Source organism: Seriola lalandi, unplaced genomic scaffold, assembly GCF_002814215.2.
Source record: "Seriola lalandi dorsalis isolate HSWRI2012SDOR001 ecotype SW California unplaced genomic scaffold, Sedor1 jcf7180002054591, whole genome shotgun sequence".
Lineage (NCBI taxonomy): Eukaryota > Metazoa > Chordata > Actinopteri > Carangiformes > Carangidae > Seriola > Seriola lalandi.
Window position 1 is genome coordinate 1,168,570 of NW_019525144.1, and position 22,382 is coordinate 1,190,951.

Sequence of the window (22,382 nt, forward strand, 5' to 3'; positions counted from 1 at the left end):
TCTGTTGTATGTTGGCAGACAATAGTATGCGCATATGAGAGTAATGATTAAAAGCACTTGGACAAACCTGCTCCCTCTTTAGCTATTTCCATCCCTTTCACCATAAGCAATCACATTAGAGAATACATGAGTGCAAAAAAAATAAATAAAATAAATACATAAATCTTTGAGAAACTGTACATATCGTTATCATGATATCTAAACAACTACACAACCCAACAACTGGAAATGAAAGCAAAACTGAGTGATGACTTAAGCACTAGTGGAGCTCTATTCTGGTGCTGGGTGTACATTTATGAGGGGGAGTGACTGGGATGTTTTATTTGGCAGTTCATATGCGGCTGTCAGTCGTTCAGTGATAAAGGCTGTTCCTAGCATATGGAGCTGATGGGGGAGGTTTTGGGCTTCTGTCTTCACTGCTCTGCTTTGCTTTGAGCTGCAGATCATAGAGCCTATGCAAAGGCATAAACAAGCAAAGAAATACGGATTCTCTCTAATTAATTGTAAATCGTCACTGCTTGAAGTGGGGATGCTGAGTGATGTGCGCATGTATAGTATGTGTTTGTGTTTTCATGTGTGAGAGAAAATGAGAGGGAAAAACAGAGGGGAAGACTGAATAATTCGACTTAACTTTTGTGCCTTATCAACAAGCCACTCTTCATGGTTTTTCCTTTGAAACTGCTGTTCCTCACTAAGGCCGAATAAATTAGAACTCTAAATAGGAATAATAATGAGAGCATACATTATTTCTCTTGTTGGTACTGGTTGATGTTGTTGTTGTTTGTGTCGGCAGGAAGGCTCAGATCTCCATATATGCAAAAAAAGGTAACTTCTCTGCATGTTTTATAAGTTTGGAGGATCATTTTAATGGTGACCCAAAAAGATGTCCTAGATATTTGGGGAACATCCTTTTGAAAAATTCCTGAAACTACAGAGAGAGAGAGAGAGAGAGAGAGAGAGAGAGAGAGAGAGAGAGAGAGAGAGAGAGAGAGAGCGCAGAAGACGAGAGAGAGAGAGAACGAGACAAGAGAGGCAGAGTAGAGAGAGAGATGAGATGAAATGGAACTTCTTATATTGTGAATGACTTATAATTTCAAACAGTTCTGTTATAGCAATCAAACACACAGTTGTCCTTTGACTACAAACCCTGTTTTGTTCTCAAATGTTTGAGGATTCAGTATGTTTACTACATTCTGGAGACACAGCATGGTTGTACATTGCATAATTATTAGCAATGATGACCTCAGACCCTGACACAGCCACTGCTGAGTGTGAGTGAGTGGTGAATCATATTGAGGATTATGGGCATGCCACCATTATTAATGCTCTTTTAAAGCTGATAGCCCCCCCTGCTGGCCTCTGGTAATGACCTCAACCTCCAGGGTTTCCTAACCTCAGTGGGTTTTACTACTGTAGCGCTTTAACTTTAACAATCCCTTGCTGATTTCCCATCTGCACTCCTCCTCGGGGGAATCCCTGCTGCCATCATAAATACGGTTCCATTACTCTGAAAACTCAAGTGGCCATTTGTGTGGTTGACCCTTAAATGTCTAATATACACTCAAAAGGCAAATTTTATGGGGCACCCCAGTGGCTCAACTGGTAGAGAGCGTACCACTTAGGCTCAGTCCTTCACGCAGCAGCTATAGGTTCGAGTCCAACCTATGTCTCTTTCCTGCCTATCATCCCTTCTCTCTCCAACTTTCCTGTCACTGTCCCTATCCAAATAAAGTTAAAAACTACCCCCAAAAAAAGCCATATTTTATCTCTTTGCAATGAAATATGTTTTTCTTTACCATCTGACATCTGCATATTTAGTTTCTTATTTTTTTTTGCCAAAGCTCTACACCCTCTTTTTGTCTTTGGACAATCTGTTTAAGAACAACTCCTTCCACCTCCAAAGTAACCGGGACAGACAAAACAGTTTTATTTAAAGCAACGTGAAATTATATGTTCCAGGTTTAAAATGTAAAATGTATAACTTCAAACACATATACCCACAGCACATACATATAAGAACCTGTAACACTCACTGATTGCCAGCAGGTGGTTATGTCAAAACTGCCAAAATGATAATTTTCCTTTCCTGTAGATGGTGCACATTGGCATGTCTATGGCTGCACCTCATTACTGTTGATGCTGTTAGTTTTCTTTAAGACTGGAAATCCAAAAACTGGAGGCTTCTAAATGTGGCCACTGCAGCGCTGCTTCTGAATGGGACTGGCTCAGCCTGGTTTGATGTCACTATAAAACAACTATTTCTAACATAAACAGCCAATCTCTTCAAGACTTTTCCAGAAATGTTGCCACAAACAAAATTATAAATTCCTCTGTAAATTACCAACTCAGTGGTTATAACAACATGACATTTGTAACATGACAAAAGACATGCAGCATACATTTTGAAGGCAATATTGTCAAACTCCTAATTTTATATCTCGCCCTCATCATACTCATCATATTAAGTTTTATGTAGATAGAAGAAAAATAAACTTTTTTCACCAATGAAGAGTAACCTTAAACTCTGTGTTTAGTATGTTAACACAAGTGTGCAAAGCAACGACATGTGTCACATAGAGTATTTCTGGTGCTGATGAGTAGGTAGTGTTGGTGAGTCCAGCCACCGGGCCAGGGTAGAGGTTAGTGTGGATTACTCGCCTCCACCACCCTCTTTTCATGGAGAGCACATCTGAAATTCCAACATTGACGTGTGAAATACAGACAGCAACTCTCATGGCCTCATAGCAGTGCACAGGATGCTGCTCCTCCCAACCCCTAAACATAGACCATGCACCAGTTTCACTTTCACGAGGATCATTTTGGTTGATTAAATAACATGTGATAAGGGTGATCTAACTGCTGAGGTACTTTGGGAAATCCATAATATAGAGAGAGAGTGACATTTATGGGTCACTGGTTTCTATACAGGAATGTATGATTTTGCTTTTAAGTTTATTCTTAATCATCTTAATAAAATACACATTTTGCATTTTTTATTATTATATTTTATTATCTGACTGATTTTGTGTGTTATTGTATACGAGTGTGAGGTAAAGAGGGCAAAGTGGCTGTGCATACCCATGTGTAGGTTGAAAATATACAGTGTGTCTTATAATAATCCCCCTCTCCAGACCAGTCACAAGCCAAGTATGAAGTGCTACTGCCTGGTAGCACAAAGCACAATGTGAAGCTCATGTGACTGTATTAACCTTTCAGACCTAATCTCCCGCAGTCACGAATAACAGAAAGAGAGAGATCAGTAAATTCAAAGTTAGAGAAAAATTCAAAAGAATGCAAGAAAGTAAGTGAGGGAAAAAAACCCAGATATGTTTTGTTTCCTCTCTGAAGCCCCCAAGTCTCAGTTTCTATCTATGGTTTGTTTTGAGACAGATAACAGAGACACTTGATATGCAGAAGTGCAGATTTGGCACCGAATTGTCAAGTACATCGAACAAAAGCAGAGATCACTGTGCAGCACCCCCCGTGGCTTCAAAAGCAACACAAAGACCGCAGAGGATAACACTGACATGTTCTATAGCAACATGACAGCAAAAAAGTCTCTATTATTTCCGTAGTTAGTTTCATAGTTTGGAGCAGGCTGTCAGTGTTCCTGCTGAGGAGCCAGCATGATAATAAGCTGGTAGGTCAAGGAGTCTCATTGGTTCCATGACACAGGTTTATAAATTTGTCACGCTGGTCTTTTGGCATGAGAATCAATGGAGCCTTTGGTCAGGATCAGCTGATTTCATTGAAAGGAGAGATACAGTAAAGCTTCCCAGAAGGGCTACTATTATTGTGCAGATCACAGGGCAACAATGTATGATTTATCAAAGGCATATTATTTTTCTCAGAGGAGAGGAGGGCTGTGATCGGCAGACATATCATACAGATGTCTGAGCAGAACTGATGTCTTTATCTGGAGGGAAAAGATGCAAATTGCAGATTTCAAGTTAGCATTTCTGCAACATAAAATTCCTTGGGCACGTTCATTCACTTTAAACTCAACCACTTAAACCTCATTATTTTCCACTGACCCAGCCTTTAATGAATAAAGCTATTAATGTATAATAAATTCTAAATGGCTCAATTGAAGTTTCCACGGTTGATGTTAACATGTATGTTAACATGAGTATTTATCACTTACTTTACTTTACTTGATTAAGCAGTTGAATATAAGGTGTAAGGATGGATGCTGCAAGCTTTATCATATCATGACTTTAGAGTAGGGTTGTCACGATACCAAATTTCTGTTTCGATATCGATACCAATATGTATTTCGATACTTTTCGATACTTTTTGTAAAAAATATTTCATTATATTATGTATTGCCTTAATGGGTTATTTAAATATTTAAAGAATGTAATTTAATTTTTAAAAATATATTTTTTAATGTATTTATTAATGTATGTATTACCAACAACATTTTAGAACATCTCACAAGTGTTATTTCAGCCACACAAATTTATCTTTAAGCAAGAATTTTTAAAATAACTCGACTGATACAAATTTTGTCTCATAATGTAACACTTTTGTCAAATGACACTGAACACAACTGAACATCCATGCTAGCAGATATGTAAGGCACAGTAGTGTTTTGAGCCAAATGCTAACATCAGCATGCTAACAACGACAAGCAGATGCAGATATTTGGCAGGTATAATTTTAACATGTTGACCATCTTAGTTTAGTGTGTTTGTGTGATAACAATTTCCAATTAGGACAAGTGAATACAGTTTACTATGGGAATATCATTAGTTTTGCAGGTCTTCGGTCATGAAGTATTTGCCAACCATTTTGCCAACAATTCATCCTGAGAGGGACATGAATCTCTGTACCAAGTTTCATGGTAATCCATGCAATATACTTGTTCAGACATTTCACTAAAAGCCACAAATGTCAATCTCATGACAGTGGTAAAGGAAAAGTCACCAAAATCATGGCAATCCATCAAACAGTTCTTGAGATATCTTAGTGTGGATCAAAGTGGTGGACTAACATACTGATGTTGCCATCCAACAGCTTTTAAGCTAGCATGACATAAACTAGGCCTGCCCAGCAACACTCAACCCAATTACCTCCACTGTATGTACAGTATACAGATCTGTTTGGTCACTTCTGTCCTGCAATCCTGAACTGCCCACTTACTGCATGAACATAAGAGTAAATGTCATCATCTTTCCCAATGTATAAAGACAGATTAGTGAGCAGAAAACACATGCTCAATCTCATACCTGGCTTTATTCACCAAGGAAATTTAAACACTTCAGTCCAAGTGCTTGTTGTGTACGCTTGGGATGTCTCAGAGATGTTAACCTGGATATGAATATAAATAAACTGCTGCACAAAAACTCAAGTGGGGATTTTTCATTGCCTCTAGCAATACACTGTGGCTGGCACTGTACCTTTACAGATCGAGCCCAATTAATGTAACACCTACTTCCAATTTCCGTGTATTCCTACACTAACCATGCCATCGTGAGACTGAACAGGAACACGTTAAACATGTAACCTAAACATTCTTTGTGTTGCATAACATGATAGACATGGATGTCTTTGTTAGGTAACCTAACAGTTGGCAACCATGAGGCATCACCGTGCTGTTCTTATCCTAGCTATGCAAGACTGGTGAGATAGATGTATAGTGTATAGTGTAGTAAAAAGGCCATATAAAGAGATTAATAAAAAAAACTGTAACACACATATATATAAGCCATTTCACAAATTCTGCCTGAAACTCTTCCTCAAGAGAATATCAATATTCAGGTATGCGTGTCAGGTGCTTTACAATATTATTATGAACTTTTGCCTACAGTACTTCTGTGCCGCACTCAGATCTACTTTCACTAGCTCTATGTCAAGACCTAATGGCAGCATCACTCACATCCCAAACTCACAGCCCACCTATAATTGCTCCTCCAGAGTTCACTGTGTGTGTGACATGCCGCCCAAGCTTCACCACAGCCTTTGTAAGGATCTCAAAAGCATGTCACATTGAAGTGCTACTTCACCCCCCCACACCCCCTACTCCCACAGAGACACCTGGTGGTACGAAGACACCTCGGGGTGGCAATATTTAACATGGCGATGTTCGTTTTTTCACCCTCCCTCATTTCAGCGTCACCTGCTAACATCGCCCTCCCTGCCCAGGCCCAATTTACTGTCCAGCCATCAAGAGTCTACACACTCAGTGTAGGTCCTGTGGAGTTGTACACACACACACACATTTGACATTTGAGCGATACTGAAGGAACAAAAGGAGGTAACAAGAGTTTTCCTGCAAGAAACTGGGATTATTTTTGGAGTATATTTTTTATGTTTTCTCTGACAACATGGAGTACTGCCTTTTGAAAGGATTCCTGCTGGTTTTGTCGATACAACACTGCACATCTGAAGGTACGGTGGCGTTATGGAAATAGGTTTGATTATCTATGTGATGATATTTTTGTATGACACCATACGTGATATGATGTAATGTGTGTATAACTATGCTCCACCTATCTTTGTATTTTGAATCAGTGAATAAATGACTGAAGGAGCGATGGAAAAAATAGAATTAATTAATGCATCAATGGTATAATCAATCAACCAATGTTAAGGACCCTGAATGTCACCAGATTTTTCATGTAGTGGCATATATAGCATCATAATCAAACAAGCCGTGACAACAATCCTTGGTCCTGCTCCTTGAATGGTTAACTTTCCTCCATCATCGGTATCTATATAACACAGAGCAGCACCAACTGTATATGTTTGTTGGGTGTGTACAGCTGCTACAACCCACCAAAAATGTTTAATACTTCCACCCTAGATCTATCAACCTCCATCCAATCCTCCACGGTGGTCACCCTCCAAGATGGCCAGACCTTACCCCAGGAACCAGAGCTGCCCCCTGCAGAGGTGGTGCCAGTAGTGGCCCCTCCGAGCCTGAAGGAGGTGCAGCAGGCTGTACAGGAGGCCTCAGAGCAGGTAGAAGGTCGTGGGGCAGAGGAAGTGTTGAAGGAGCTGCTGGAGAGGGTGGTAGGGGCAGCTCTGGGGCAGGTGGAAGGAAGGAGTGAAGTGAAAGCAGATGAGGGAGCAGTGAAGGAAACAGTTGAGGAGGATGCACTGAGGACTGAAGAAGGGGAGGCTGAAACTGACACAGAGGCAGAGGTGTCGGAGCAGGCAGTGGAGAAAGAGGTGGTGGAGGGTGAAAATATGGGCATTAAGGGAGGAGACACTGGTGGTGAAGAGGAGCAGGAGGTAGCAGAGGTGGATACACTTGATGATGAAGCTGAAGAGGGGAAAGAAGTTGCTGAGAGGGAGGGGGAAACAGCAGCTGGATCTGTGGAGGAGACCACAGCAGGTGTAGAAACTGTAGGCAGAGAAGCAGATGGAGTCGAGGTTATCGATGAGTCTCTAGACGCTGAAGTCAGTCAGGAGGTTGCAGGGGAAACAGTAGCTGCCTTAGAAGAGACAGGAGGGGATTCGGGAGTAGAAAAGGTAGGGATGGGGGACAACAATGAGCAGGTTGTGTTGTCAGAAGAAAAAAGAACAGCTGAAACAGAAGCACAGGAGGCAGAGGAAACTCCAGCTGTTGTGGAGGTGGCAGTGGGCGGAGAGCCAGAGATGGAGAAAGTGGAAGAGTCAGACCGTAGTCTGGCTGTGGCTGATGTAGAGCAGATAGCAGATGTATGGGGAAAGGAAGATACAAGGGAGGAAGAAACTCAGGTAGATAAATTAGAAGGTGAGGCGACAGTACTGCCTTCTCATCATTATGAGACAGAAACCACACAAACTGTAGCAGGAGAGCAGGTAGAGGAGGAGGAGGAGGAAGAAGAGGTAAACATAGTGAAGGACACAGAAGGACCAGAAGTAGAGGACGAACAAGGCCGTTTAGTGGTGGAGGGAGGAGTTGCTGAGGAGGTAGAAGCAGAAGGTGCAGATGTGGGGGAGGCAGCAGGAGGTGAAAGAGATGGAGAGAGTGAAATAATGGAGGAATCAGTGGCATTGGTGAATGAGGGGGGTGACCAACAAGCAGGCGAAGAGGAGCAGGTTGCTCTGGAGACCTCACATGGCAGTGAAACAGAGCATCAAGGTGAGATATTCCAATAGGTAGAGTTGCAAACCTGCAGTAAATGTACTGTACTGGACACTGAAACCAGGCACAAAGAAATTAGGCCTCGGTGCAGTGGCCTGAAACCTCAAAATTCTGAACAAATCCAAATCTTTTAGTCAACTTGTTTATCCTTTCGTTAATAAGCTCCAAATTTTAGCTGCACCATTCACTTTACCATCAGTACACCCTTATGTATTAGCTGTTTGAAATGTTGAATATGTAAAAGCTATTCATAATTTGGGTCACAAAAACTCCAAACTGCAATGGTATATGTCTTTAAACATTCAGTTGCATTAGACTCAGCAGCTTTGGTTAGGCTTGCATTGTTTGCATCTTAACCTACTTTAGGAGGGAAAAGCTCTTAAATGCAGATTAGAAGCTCCTTTAATACATTTTACAATAATATTGGTTGCCAGCCCATGTCCTGAAGAACTAAGGTGAAAACATTCAACGTTAGCTGCTCCTGTAGTTCCAGGTTTGCAATTTGGTTGGAAAATGAGCAAGGTTTTAAAATGTTTTCAGTGTCAGAAACAAGCATTAAGAGAAAACACTTGAGAAAATGTTTACTCAGAATATCTTGACATGAACATTAATGATTTATGAGGGGAAACTTCTAAAATTGTCTTAAAGCCCCAAGATTATTGTGACACATGCAAAGACTGATACACATTCTGCACTGAAAATTATACTATGAGTTAGCTCACAAATGCTTACAAATCATGACCCACCTACTACTCTCAGCCACAGCACATCTACGCATTATTCTACATTCCATAGATACACTCGACAAACCCTAAACCTTGGCCTCTTGGCTTCATTTTCATGTGTGTGTGACATACCAAACCCCTCTTCTAGAAGTGCTGGTGATCTCTGCCCCAGAGCCTGACGATGATGCTGAAGCCTCGATAGAGCAGAGCTTTGAGAACCTGACTCCCACCCCAAGCCCATCCTTTGGTGGGGTGGAGACAGGAGAAAATGCCCTCAGTGATGAGATATCCAACCGTGGCAATGAGATCATCACCCCAACCAATGACCATTTGCCAAACAACCCTGTTGTAGCCCAACCTACACTGGATAATTTTGTGAAGGATGCTCTAGCCAAGCCATCTCAGGGAGAGGGAGAGGAACCAGGGGAAGCCAATGGGCTGGTGGAAGATACAGCTGGAGCCAAAGGTAAAAATGTAATGAAAACATTAAGTAAATGTAGAAAAAATGTGGGGGAAATTCAACTCTTTTTCAAAACAAACTTAATATGTACTCTAATTCTCAAGTGCAGTTTCAGAACTGCATCTTAGGCTACAAATGGGTCTGGTTATATATTATAGCAGACTTTCTGCAGCTTAACACTTGGGTAGAGGAAAGAATAAGAAAACAGATCATGATGATGACTCTGCCAACTAAACATGCAGATGGCCAAGTTGATGCTGTTCAATTTGAATAAACAGTGGAGCGAACCAACTACTACACACTCTGGTGGGTGAAGACCAGAAAGTTGGGACCATCCTGTCGCTATAAAGTGCACTAACAGCAACTTCACTAAAATATTGACTTTATACTCTTTCTGTGCCTCTATGCATCACACACACTCCTTTGAGCTGGTGTAATTGAAAACTGTTGGAGGGTAGACTGCAAAATGACAGTACAAAAGGAGAAAAATAAAAAAGTTGGGTTTTTTTTTTATGGAAAACTGTAACGTGATGTAGGAAAGCAGATGGGATGTTGGAGTCCAGCTTCCTTTTTGTGCAGTTAAGGGACAGTTGATTTATTTGTAGCAAAGATTCCATGTTTTTCATGGCTAACTTAGTGTATATTGACCCAATCCAATGCCTCCTCTTCCTCTGCTCTCTGCCTTAATGTATCTGTTTAGAAACAAGTGAGCTGGGTCTGGAGGCATGGAAGAGCGGGGCCATTTCTGCTGCAGTCTTCCTGGTTTTGGAGACGGCTGTCATCATTATCTATATCCTCAAATGTCGTAACAAAAACAGGTAGGTAGCAGCGACTTCTGTGTGCTTAATCTCCAGGAAAACTTATTCAAAAAAAAAAAAAGTTGTCTTGTAGCCAAAAATTTCCTGGTGATCCGAAAGTACACTCCAAATGTGTTTTACTTAACACTGCTCATCTTCCAGCTAATATTACTTCCTGTAGCCTGCCATCCATTGTCATAATTTGGGAAGGCTGAGCCTCATACAAAAATAGATTTCCATTATAACCCTAATCTTACTGTGCTGTTGCATGAATTTGTGTTCTGGCTCTGTCTTTGTAAAGCAGACTCTTTTCCTGTCTTTATATTTTATGAATAGGAATCAAAATAATACTTAGAGAAGAAGCACCAGGATGTGGCTGGTACTAGTGTGATTTCAGACTAATAGCTGCTGAAATAAGCCATCTGATTGCTAGCTATAGTATCAACAGTGCTACAATCACAGATGGGACTGTGCATGATTGCTTCTGATGTTGCCCGAGCTGCAGCTAACATTTCTGCACTGATAGATGATGAAATGAAGAGACTGTGCCCAGTATTGTTCTCTCTGTTCATAAAAAAGTGAACGGTCTTTCATCAGTTATGTACTGTACTAGTTTTATTATTTTTCCACATGGCCCAGTGCAACAAGCAGTTCATTTGTAGAGAGGCAGCAGTAAGCAACAACAGTAATATCTGAGATTCTGTGTGTCCTGTTTGTGTATGTGTGTATGCAGTACCCCGGCTCCTCAGCGAACATGTGAGGAAGGGTGTGTTGAACCAGAGGCAACTACAGGAGGGGACTGCAGTGACGACACACTGCCTGCAAGCAATGGGGACACTCAACAGTATGTTCACATTTGAAAATTTTTATAGTGGTGGCATACATAAGTGCAGACGCTACATATACATACAGATAGGTTACAAATGAAAGGAAAAAAACAACATAAAGTGGAAATCTATCACACTGGTCTAAACTCTTCCACGGATGTTCAGTTGAGTAGAGTGCAGAGACCATAGACATATATGACTCACTTTCATTCATTTTCATACTCCTGAAACCATTCAATTATCCAGACAAAACATCTGCATAATGTCCTGATAGCTCCTGATAAATTCAATAAAGCAAAGTTGAAGATCTCATTGTCAGCCTTCATATGACTTCATAACAGATCAAACCGGATAAGGAAAAAGATTTCTAAATATTTCTCTGTTAAATTTATTTGGAGCTAGAAATAATGTGCAGGTCTTTTGTCTGATTTAAACCATGTCAACATGATCCCCCTGAACTGAGAGAGTACCTCTCTGCTAGGCTCTTATCTTCTCTCCCCCAGATTTCTACACTCTATTTTCTACTACCACCAAACTGACTTCTACAACATCAGTCTCCTTGTCATTAACACTAGCCAGATGTCAGCCCAATGTTAGCTGACTAAATGTGGTGCACTGACCTGGAAACTTGTGGTTCATAGGAACTACCAGTTGTGTGCTTCTCAGCTGATTCCCTCCTGGCTATTTTGTAAGTTATGCGCTCAGGAGGCTGCTCACTGCGTCACATGAGCGTTTGAGTCCCGTGAACCCAGAGCATTAATGGGTAATGCTGCTATTTTTCTTAATCAGACTACCAGGCTTGGATCAATAATAAGCCAAAGGTGCATGTGTGAGTGAATGCATGTGTGTGTGGGGGGCATGTGAAAGTATGGGGTGAGGGTGTGTGTAAAAAATGCTAAATAAAAGAAAAGACAGAAGTCAAGACAGAGATAGAAAGTCTGTGTATAGAAACAAAATGTGCACACACAAAGTTGCACGTATGTGATCCTATGAGTGCGCGTCTGTTACTTGTGCAAGTGTGCAAGACACAAAGAACTCTGATGTGTGCCGAGCACAGACGATACAAAGCAACGCTGAATTATTAAACAGTAGACAGAGTCATCTTGAAATGTGTCCTTGTTAAGAGACTTTATAGAAGCAGTGACAATCCCGTTGTCATTGGAAGAGGGAATCACTAAAACCACTGCCAACAAACAACAAAAGTCACTTTTAGAATACTATCTGAAAGTCACTTCTTCAGTAGCAGTATCATCTGAACAATAAAGGCACAAAGCTGCTGCTCCTTGTGCATATGAGGACGCCAGAAGCCATGGTACACAGCGAGCAAATTCAATGAGTGCATATAAACTGGAGGCTAAGATAAAAGCGATACAGAGCGCATGCACATTTGGAACCTAAAACTTCAACCTTTCCTGATACACGATACATTTCAACAATTAAGGTGAACAGCAGGTTCTAATGGAACCAACAATATCAGTATTTTAATATTGGCTACTCAGAAATATATTGAACTTGGTGAGCAGTATTTACATGGCTAAATCACAAGGAAGGTCTGCTACACAGTCCTGAGGCAGGCCAGCTGAACTTCCATTCCATTGGCCATTTAATCTATTCATTTCTTAATTATACAAAATGTGATTGTAGTCTCTTTTAGACAAGATCTCAATGAAAACAACCGGTAGTATGAAATCTGATGCCGAAAATCTACCCAGGAACTAAAGCTACTGGATATTTTTGCTTTATTTCCTGTATTAATGACCACTAGCTCGCCAGCCTTAACCGGCTACACTGGTGTCTGTCACTCTACCCTCTCTACTTGCAACACGTTGGGTGCACATGTATGGGTGCATGTGCATGGATCAACTGTCTGCGCCCATGCATGTGCAAACAGCAAGAAAGTGAAATGACACGAAGATGGCACTTTAGATACCCTTCAGGGTAAATCAACTAGGGCATGTGAAAATGTATTCAGCACTTTTAGCAATTCTTTCAGCCAGGACAGCGTCACCTGCAATTAGTCAATAATGTCAAGTGATCTATTTATATCTGGGTGTGTCATTACCTCCCAGCGCATCTCCCCTCACCACAGTTTGTAAGCTTCTCCATCTGGTGTGGAAGTCATTAAATAAACAGACCTTGCAGTGAGAATATTAGCATTTACTCGCAGCGGCATTATCAACAGCAGTTCGACAGCCATTATGAACACACCTAATTAAGTTTTGCTTGAATTTCACTGGTACCTCACGTGTCCCATAAGAATGACCCTGTCTTTGTGTTCATGTAAAACAAAGATTAGGATCAAATAGCTTCTATTGAATGCACTCTCAGTGATTACTCTTGCTATTAAAAAAACTCTGTCTTTTCCCTTCCTGCAATTTAGCCACTACAGCTTTTAAATCTCTGCCAACTGACCTACTGTCCTCTCTACCAGGATAGCAGCACTTGACCCATCTGATGTGGCTTCAACTCTGGGCCAAAACAAAGAGAAGCATGAAGAGGAACATGCAAAAGCCATGTCAGACCTCCCGCCCAGCTCCACAGAGGAATTGGCCAACACTGGACCAGGACCAGACTCCTCACAAGACCTCAGGACTTCCATTCTCTAGGGGGTCCAACTGTTTGTGTATTCCTACTGTATCAAATAACACCAAAAAAGCCACTCTTCACCCCTGCACCCAATCCTAATTTACCCTGACACCCAGTGAATTATCCTGTCTCAAACCCTAATCCAACACAGACTGCCTTGGAGTCCGACTGTAATAACTACTGTATATGTAACACATTTGTATTTGATGTGTATGACTGTATGTCTGTCTGTGCGAGTATATGTGGAAATTGAAAGAAAGAGATACTGTAACACATTTGGCATCTGTGAATGTGTGGAAGCAAAAATTCTCTGTGCATGTATGCGAGTGTAAATGTGATAAAAAGTGTTATGAATCTAGTTTGATGTCTGTACTCTCTTTAGACTAGAATGAGCTTGTTAAGAAATGTTTTTCATACTGACCACATCAGTGAAGCTGAACAAAGCTGTTAAAAACCATGTAAAAAAGGGGCAGCGGGCATGAACAATTTTCCCATTTTATCAGCAGTTCAGTATGATTTATTCACTGTGCTCTGACAGAACCATAGAGTGCCACATCTGCACAGTCTCATTAAAATGTAAAACATTAGCCTACAAGAAAAAAAATAGATTTTTAATTACTGAGATGACGTTTAAAACTTGATTTGATTTTTATTCCACATAACTCCTGACCTTTGTATCATCATTTGTGATTTGAAAGTACCAAATTAAAATGATAATATTGAATGTGTGCTTTCCTTTTGCCTCCCAGTATGGATTTTCCTCTAGTTGCTCTGCAGGGTACGGTGTAAATGTTTGCTAATTTAAGCACCCAAATTAATTAATTATAGGGAACAAATGACTAATTTGTGTGCACAAATTATCAAGAATTTTCCCCCAGACACCTGTCTGCCTCCACAGATAACAAACTATTACCATGTTTTTACTTGGCTGACAGTGAGTAAATTCACTCAAGTATGACTTCAGCATGAATGCTATCTCACAGTCAAGTCTTTTATTGTGTGAGTGACCACACAGACTGGCGTCATTTGGGTTATGATCACAAGGCATGTGAATGAGTGTTTGAGAAAGCGCTAGAACCCTCAAGTGTATCCATGTGTACTGTGTACTGTGCATGTGCACGCACGTGTGTGTGTGCGTGTGTGTGTGTGTGTGTGTGTGTGTGTGTGTGTGTATGTGCATGCATGTGTGTGTGTGTGTGGGTGCTTACACAAGCTCCAGAGAGGTCTGGTCATGCGCTCGATAGCTATTTAAGCCAGGAGAGGGGAATGGGCCGACTCTTGGGGGGATACAGTTCTGCAGACAGAGAGGAGCAGCATGCACAGTCAGAGGTAGGGGCAACACATTACACCGATGCTTTTTCACAGAATGCACTGCAGAATACAATGAGTCTTGCAACTCACAGTGTGAGTAGCTGCTTCAGTACCATTTACAATCTCAAAGTGAGCATCGGGCTATTGTACAGTTCAGCTATTGGCAAAATTAGTTTTATTTGAGATGACATAAAACAGATTCCCACAAAACAACCAATGTTGCACTGGCTGAGTATTATTATATTCCTAACAAAGGCACTGCATTCAATCATTTATAATACGCAGCATTTCTGCAAAAATGCAACATGCAAAACGCAGTTTTTTGTTTTTTTTTTAATTGGTAACTTTACTTGGGTGGTTGTTATCACTATTCTGCTGTAAAATAACGGCTCCTGACAAATTATTAGTCTCCTCTCATTCTTCCCTAATCAACAGGCTTCAAAAGACAAGCAAATCTAACTACAAAAATGGTTGAAGCAAACCATTTCTTGCCATCTATTGTTGAAAGCTTTTCTGAACTTGTAAGAGTTGAAAGCTAATGGCTTTGTGAATTATGAATAATGACTCGTACTGCCTGCAGGGGCGTGTAAGAAGTTTCAGAATAATGTTAAGAAAACTGGCTGTATTCAATTTTTTTTTTTTTTGTCTTGATCTTACCAAATGTGTGCTGGGATAGGCTCCAGCCCCTTACAACCCCGAACATGATAAGTGGTTTAGAAAAAGATGGGTGGATGGATGGATGGATGGATGTAAAACAATAATTCTCAAGATGTAAAATGTGTCTACTTTCTCAATGTGTTTCTAAAATTCCTAACCTATTCATCTCCCTAAAATTAACTCCCTTCTTTCACCTTCCTTATTTCTGGATTTTGATAGCATGTGGAGAGCTGGTCTCCTGGCGGTGACCCTAGGTGCCACCCTAACGCTGGCCCAGTTCCCCCGGGACTGCATTACCCCAGAGGGGCTGCGGAGTGGCCAGTGCTGCCCGTCCATTACAGGGGCGGCAGGGGACGAATGTGGTTCCAGCACAGGAAGGGGTCAGTGTGTGTCCATCGCAGCAGACAACCGCCGCCACGGACCCCAGTACCCTTATGCTGGCCGAGATGACAGAGAGAGGTGGCCGCTGAGATTTTTCAACCGCACGTGCCAGTGTAATGGGAATTTCAGTGGCTATAACTGTGGGCAATGCCGACATGGGTTAACTGGACCAAACTGTGATCAGAGGATCTCTGTGGGTAAGAGAATGAATGCTGTCTAAACTCAGCACTGGCGACCTAAAAATTCAGTCCTAAAAAGTATATCTCCGACTGCACCCTTAAAGATCTCAGTGGGCCTCAAAAACGTAGGAAAATACATCAGCCAAAGGAATGAAGGCTACATTTATTGTTGGCCAAAAGAAATGTCTGTTAATTTTTAATAACATTTTCCTCTCTTCCCTGTTCCTTCGTTCCCCACACCTCAACAACCCCATATTCTCACTCTCCCTGCCTTCCTGTCTTCATCTGCTCCATTAACCTCACTCCAGTGAGGAGGAATATCATGCAGATGAGCACATCTGAGAAGCAGGCATTTGTGAACGCTCTAGACCAAGCTAAGAGGACTGTCCACCCTGACCTGGTCATCTGTACAAGACGGTACCTAAGCATTTTTAACAGTTACATAATTCCAACTATTCTGTATAGTCTTAATTGTAATTTTAAAAAATGCTAAAGAATACTTAAAAATTGATTTAACGACCTAATTTCAAAGGGGGATTGATCTTCACTCAGCCAGTCTTTGCTCTTGAATCACGACTGATGAACAAACAGCCGAGCTTTGCCCGAGGACCCGCAGGCTCAGTCTAGCTGAATCTGGCAGTTGAAAGCTCAGTAATATAGCTATGGGTGAACCCATGCTGTGTTTTGAAAATTATCAGTTAAAATCATGAAAATTTCTCATGGCAGCTTTCTTTTTAAGCTGCAGGTAGAAGAGCAAATTATCAGTTTAGCCGGGAGTAAGGGGATTTATAGTCTTCTAAGTAACAGCACATAAATCTGTGAATAACCTCCTTCCAAATCAGCTGAGGGTTGTAGTAGATTCATTTTTGAAGTAGTTCTCAGAAGCCCTTTTAACCTCCTAGTCAAAAAATTTAATTTTTCCTGTATTAATAACCACGCCCAGGTTTTTAGCTACAGTCCCCCTAGGCAACTTCATGCAGAAATAAAACGTACATAGTCTCTATCAATTTGTAATTCACCTATATCCTCTCAAATCAATGGATGTTATTACAAGGACATCTAAGAGCAGTGTGGACGCAAAATAAACAAGGTGACATGTCTTCCATTCCTCTTTAGGTACCAGGAGGTGTTTGGGCCTGATGGCAACACGCCCCAGTTTGAGAACATCACCATTTACAACTACTTTGTTTGGAGCCACTACTTCTCTGTCAGTAAAACCTACCTGGGGCCAGGCCAGACCAGTTTTGGAGGTGTAGACTTCTCCCACGAGGGCCCGGGTTTTGTCACCTGGCACCGTTTTCATCTGCTGCAACTGGAGAGAGACATGCAGGTGAGTACAGAGAAGGGAAGGGAAGGGGACGGTGGAAAGAAAAAGAGGGAAGGAGAGGAGGCTTTTGGGCTGATGAAGGAAGTGAAGAGGAAAGGAAAGAGTTTGGGGATCTGAAGAGATGGAGCGGAAAGCTATCCTAGAGGAGAATGGGGAGCAGGGAGGGAGGAGAACAGACAGAGGTAAGAGAGAAATATACTGAGGTGGAAAGTGGGAGGAAAATGGTATGAAAAAGTGACAAGTGCGTTTAAAGCGCAAAGAAAGTGAGAAGGAGCTAGAAATGTCTCTTTACACACACACACACACACACAAACACACACACACACACACACACACACACACACACACACACCAGTCAATCCAGCCACTAACACCTGCCTTCTTCCATCTATTATTCCATCTGTGCAGGACATGCTGGGTGACCCCACCTTCGCCCTGCCCTACTGGAACTTTGCCATCGGAGGCAGCGAGTGCGACATCTGCACTGACGACCTGCTGGGAGCCAGGAGCACCTTTGATATGAACTCGATCAGCTCTAACTCCGTGTTCTCCCAGTGGAGGGTCATCTGTGAGAGTGTGGATGACTACGACTCTTTGGGCACCATCTGCAACAGTGAGCACAGTCGCAGAAACACACACACTATATCTCAACTCTGCAAGAGAGCGGTGCTGATATACAACATAGTCTCGGCTGCATCAGAAAAGAGGGCAAAGAGCTCATAAAGAGAGCATGTAGAACATAAGCTGCTATAAATAACACCACACAGCTGTTGTGCTGCATTAGATATTGCTCGATATTAGTTTGGTTGAAACTACTCTACTTGTTAAACACTGCCTTCTGAGTTACTGCGTGCTTCTTAAAACCCTGGATTTTGAAACATTTTCTGATTTAGTGACCCTAATTTCTCTACAGCAGACATCTGTACATACTGTAGTTTTTCAAGTGTTAATTCCCAATGGGTCAGGAGGTTTAGACTGGAATAAGAGAACTCTGTGTAACACTGTGGTAAGCTAGACTTTAGGTGATCAGATTTGCAGGGATTGGCTCTTATTCCACAGTGGCACCAGATTACTACCCTAAATCACTACATTTCCTTCTGTTTTCAAATAAAACACATTCATACAGTATTTTCTTTTCATGTGGAATTGTGGAATAATTAAGAATGTCAATCCGCTCTACTACAAACACATGAAAGGTCCTCCGCTTGGAATAACTTGCATATGCATAAGGAAAACGGCTGAGGAAATTCAGTAACAGGTAGAACATGTGAGTGGCCAACGTGCGAGCGATCTGTCTCATTAATCCCCTTGGAGAGTCACGACAGGCCTGGTATTTCCTGCGTCAACAAGCAACATCACCTTAAATGGGTTGGGGGGGTGCTTCATTTGTGCATGTGCTTGTTGAAGACAGGAATCTAGCAGTCTACTGGTTCCTTTGATCTAAGGGAATAGTCTTCAAACAGACAGACAACTCAGTTATGTAGCCTTCTGTTTATGTGCCCATGCGTGTGTGTGTAGGAGAGAAAGCACAAAAAAAAAAAAAAAAGATCACGCATGCAGGAGAAAAAAAAAAAAAAAAACTTCTGTTCAGTCACAAAGCTCCCACTCACTACTGTTGACTTTTAGTGAATAATTAAAATAGAAAACTGCCATCCTGTCATGTTTAAGGCTGATTAAACTAGTCTACTCTCCCACATAGAATTAGAAAGTGGTTAAATAATACAACATTTCTAATCATCTTTCTTTCCATTTCTGTGGGGACCACTGGCCTAAATCTGAAACACATTCTCAATGCCCCACTAACCAAAAAAAAAAAAAAAGTCACTGTTGAAGTTATCCTCTGTCTGAGTACAGAGGTAATTATATTTTTACTTCAGTTAGATAATACCAGCTCTGGTTCTGTCTTTATCACCCAGACACGGAAACCAGTCCCATCAGGAGGAACCCAGCCGGCAACGTGGCACGGCCCATGGTGCAAAGGCTGCCGCAGCCGCAGGATGTGTTGGACTGTCTGGAGCTCAACACGTTCGACACTCCTCCTTACTACTCAACCTCCTCTGAGAGCTTCAGGAACACCATTGAAGGTGCACAGTCATGCTTCAAGGGGTCAGAATCAAAGCAACACTTAACATCCTCCCATCAACCAAAGGGGGCTATTCAAGTCTCAGCTCACAAGTACAGAGCTGCTGAAGTGCTGCGTGACTGCACAGATACAAAACACAATGCCTGAAACATACACACAAACTAGATCCTCTACCCACATGCACATATGGTTAGATCCAATACAGCATTTGTTGCTCCTAATTTTGGTAAATCAGTGCTTTCATTTAATGGCTTTGTTGTTCTGTTTTTTCTAGGCTACAGTGCCCCACAGGGGATGTACGACCCGGTGATCCGCAGCCTCCACAACCTCGCCCACCTCTTCCTCAACGGGACAGGTGGACAGACTCACCTGTCACCCAATGATCCCATCTTTGTCCTGCTGCACACCTTCACCGATGCAGTCTTTGACGAGTGGCTCCGCAGGCACCAACCAGGTATTCACAGACTGAACTAGGTGCAGATACAGAAACGTGACTCACTCTGAAGGATAAATAGATGGGTAAACCTATTTGTCTCATCTTGCAGGTGAAATAGTGTACCCTGAGGAGAACGCACCGATTGGACATAACCGCAGGTTCAACATGGTTCCTTTTTGGCCCCCTGTCACCAATGCTGAGATGTTTGTCTCTGCCCCAGAAAATCTAGGATACTCCTATGAGGTCCAGTGGCCATGTGAGTTGCAGCACACACTCACACACGCACATACACACACCAAAATAGCCATACCCAAATACCTCAATTGACATCCCTTCTTTTTCCATAGCTCGTGCCTACACCCTGTCTGAGATCATCACCATAGCTATTGTTGCGGCAGTGCTGGTGCTGGCAGTGGTGGGCGGTGTCATCGCCTGTGCTGTACGCGCCCGTTCCTACCGCTCAGCTGAGGCCTTAGAGCCACTGCTCGGAGAAACTTTCCGACGCTACTCAGAGGACGAGCGGAGGTTGGACAAATCACAGTCTGTTGTCTAAATCTATGCCTTTCTAGAGAGGCCTTAACATTTGCGTTTGTGTAACTTTTTTTTTTTTTTTTTTTTTTTTTAATACTCCCACTTCTTTTAATAAAGGTGAACTGGTTTCAAACCCAGACCCTGTGTCAGTGTGATCATATTTACTATAAACTGCGGGGCTGCCTGAGTTTTTGTTTGACACATATAGAGAAACAGATCAAGTTGTAACCAAGATGTCTGACAGCCTAGAGCAACTCAGTTTATAGTGAATCGGCAAGAAGATACAAGTATTCATTTACTGGCCTTTTTAACTGTACTGGATATTTAAATTCAATGATGACTCTTGACATGATCTTATACTCTAAAAGATAATTTCTCCCTTTCACTTTCATTTCCTCAGCTCCCAGCTACATGAATCATGATGCTTCTATATTCATGCAGATAAGAGTGAATTATATGCTGTAACTGTATGAACAGACCTTAATACTAGAGGCCTTTTTCTGCAGGAGCAAATTTGCTTGTCTGAAGCCTCAGGCTAACAAGCAAAACACACCACTTGTATGTTGCCTCTAACCGATGAGTCAGATCAAGTCCATGCAAATTTCCATATGTTCATAACAGCACACACACTGCCCTCATGTGGATACAACATGTTACTGCAACATGATTCAATTAATAAGTTATTTGCTTTTTCCACAATAATCTTACATTCATGGAAGCTCACCTAAAATACCACAATATCACCTTTTAACTCTTGATGAAATAACAACACAATAAGATACACCATTAACTATGACGGTTACCATAAAGCTGCTGCATGCACTGTCCACACTCAGAAGCAGGCCCAGATTAAGAATAGAGAGGCCCCTAAACACAAAATCTTGGGGGTCCCTCGCCCCCAATCCGCTCTCCTCACGTTTACAATCCCAGGTTTTCAATTACAGATTCTCAGCAGAAGCTACTATCTGTTGAAAATACCTGTAGCTTATACAGGATTAACACTGACAGGCTACAGCCTATGATCACAACCTGAATGACTATGTCAAAACCTGTAGACATATTCTACCAAACAGGATTTACACCACATGATTGCAATAATACTTTTCTGAGTCAGAAGCAACAATATCACCGTATTGGCCTACAATGTGTAGCTGCATGGCATACACAAGCACATACTGCCCCATTTCCAACCGGTACAGTTGTATAATTCAGATTCTTCCATCACACACACACACACACACACACACACACACAAACACACACACCTTAGGTAACCCTAGAACAAATAATATATGTAACCTGTATCATACGGGCTTTCCACCATATCAACCATCCTGGTTTAGAGACTCTAATGACACAACAGTCAAATGTGTCCAAAACCAACCAATGTCAACTACTTCTCATTGTATAAACACAAGAAGAATGTATACAAATAGGATATAGGCCAGTAAACAATAATAATGTGAGAGAAAACCTACCTCATATGACGTTTTTCCTCGAAAACTCCTCCACTCCACCATTTAAGTCCAGCTCTCTGACAAGCTCCGTCAGAGCCAGTGTTATATTAAGGCGGAGATGAGGATGGGGAAGTTGGGCAGGTGTATATCGCAGGGCTGTGGCTCTCTGGTGTTCAGCTGAACTAACATTAACTGCTGCCGCGTTACTGTAGTCCTCTGCGAAGTTAGCATCGTCCTACCCAGGCGCGTTGCTAATGCTAGCAAGCCGAGTAGACGACTTCTCGAAAAAAAAAAGAGCCGAGATAGATACTATGTTTGTCCGAACTTCATTTTCTCTGAGTCCTTTTCTTTTTTTTCCGTTTATAATTGCTGCCCCACTGCTCCAACGTTTGTTTTCTATTATGTTTTAAGAAGCATTTTGCGGCGACCAGCTGGATCTACCGCTAAATTCCCACGGTCACCACCTGACCTCTGACCTCCTTTGTCATCGTCATAATAACGCATGATACAGACACTGCCAGTAAACTTATCATATATATATTGTTTTT

General features: G+C 41.8%; 2 protein-coding genes across 2 annotated transcripts; both read left to right on the plus strand.

The window, feature by feature from the left end:
* Nucleotides 1-6,149: 6,149 nt before the first annotated feature.
* LOC111664503 (uncharacterized) lies at nucleotides 6,150-14,190 on the plus strand. The gene is made up of 6 exons (XM_023419106.2): nucleotides 6,150-6,393; nucleotides 6,809-8,074; nucleotides 8,951-9,268; nucleotides 9,963-10,080; nucleotides 10,793-10,903; nucleotides 13,318-14,190. The coding sequence occupies exons 1-6, from the start codon at nucleotides 6,330-6,332 to the stop codon at nucleotides 13,490-13,492; spliced, it is 2,052 nt and encodes a 683-aa protein (XP_023274874.2). The 5' UTR covers nucleotides 6,150-6,329; the 3' UTR covers nucleotides 13,493-14,190.
* Nucleotides 14,191-14,758: 568 nt separating this feature from the next.
* Nucleotides 14,759-20,516, plus strand: tyrp1b (tyrosinase-related protein 1b). The gene is made up of 9 exons (XM_023419098.2): nucleotides 14,759-14,801; nucleotides 15,660-16,018; nucleotides 16,309-16,417; nucleotides 17,117-17,330; nucleotides 17,736-17,940; nucleotides 19,244-19,411; nucleotides 19,685-19,864; nucleotides 19,956-20,102; nucleotides 20,194-20,516. Exons 1-9 carry the CDS (start codon nucleotides 14,788-14,790, stop codon nucleotides 20,397-20,399), a joined length of 1,602 nt encoding a protein of 533 aa, XP_023274866.1. The 5' UTR covers nucleotides 14,759-14,787; the 3' UTR covers nucleotides 20,400-20,516.
* The last annotated feature ends 1,866 nt before the right edge of the window (nucleotides 20,517-22,382 follow it).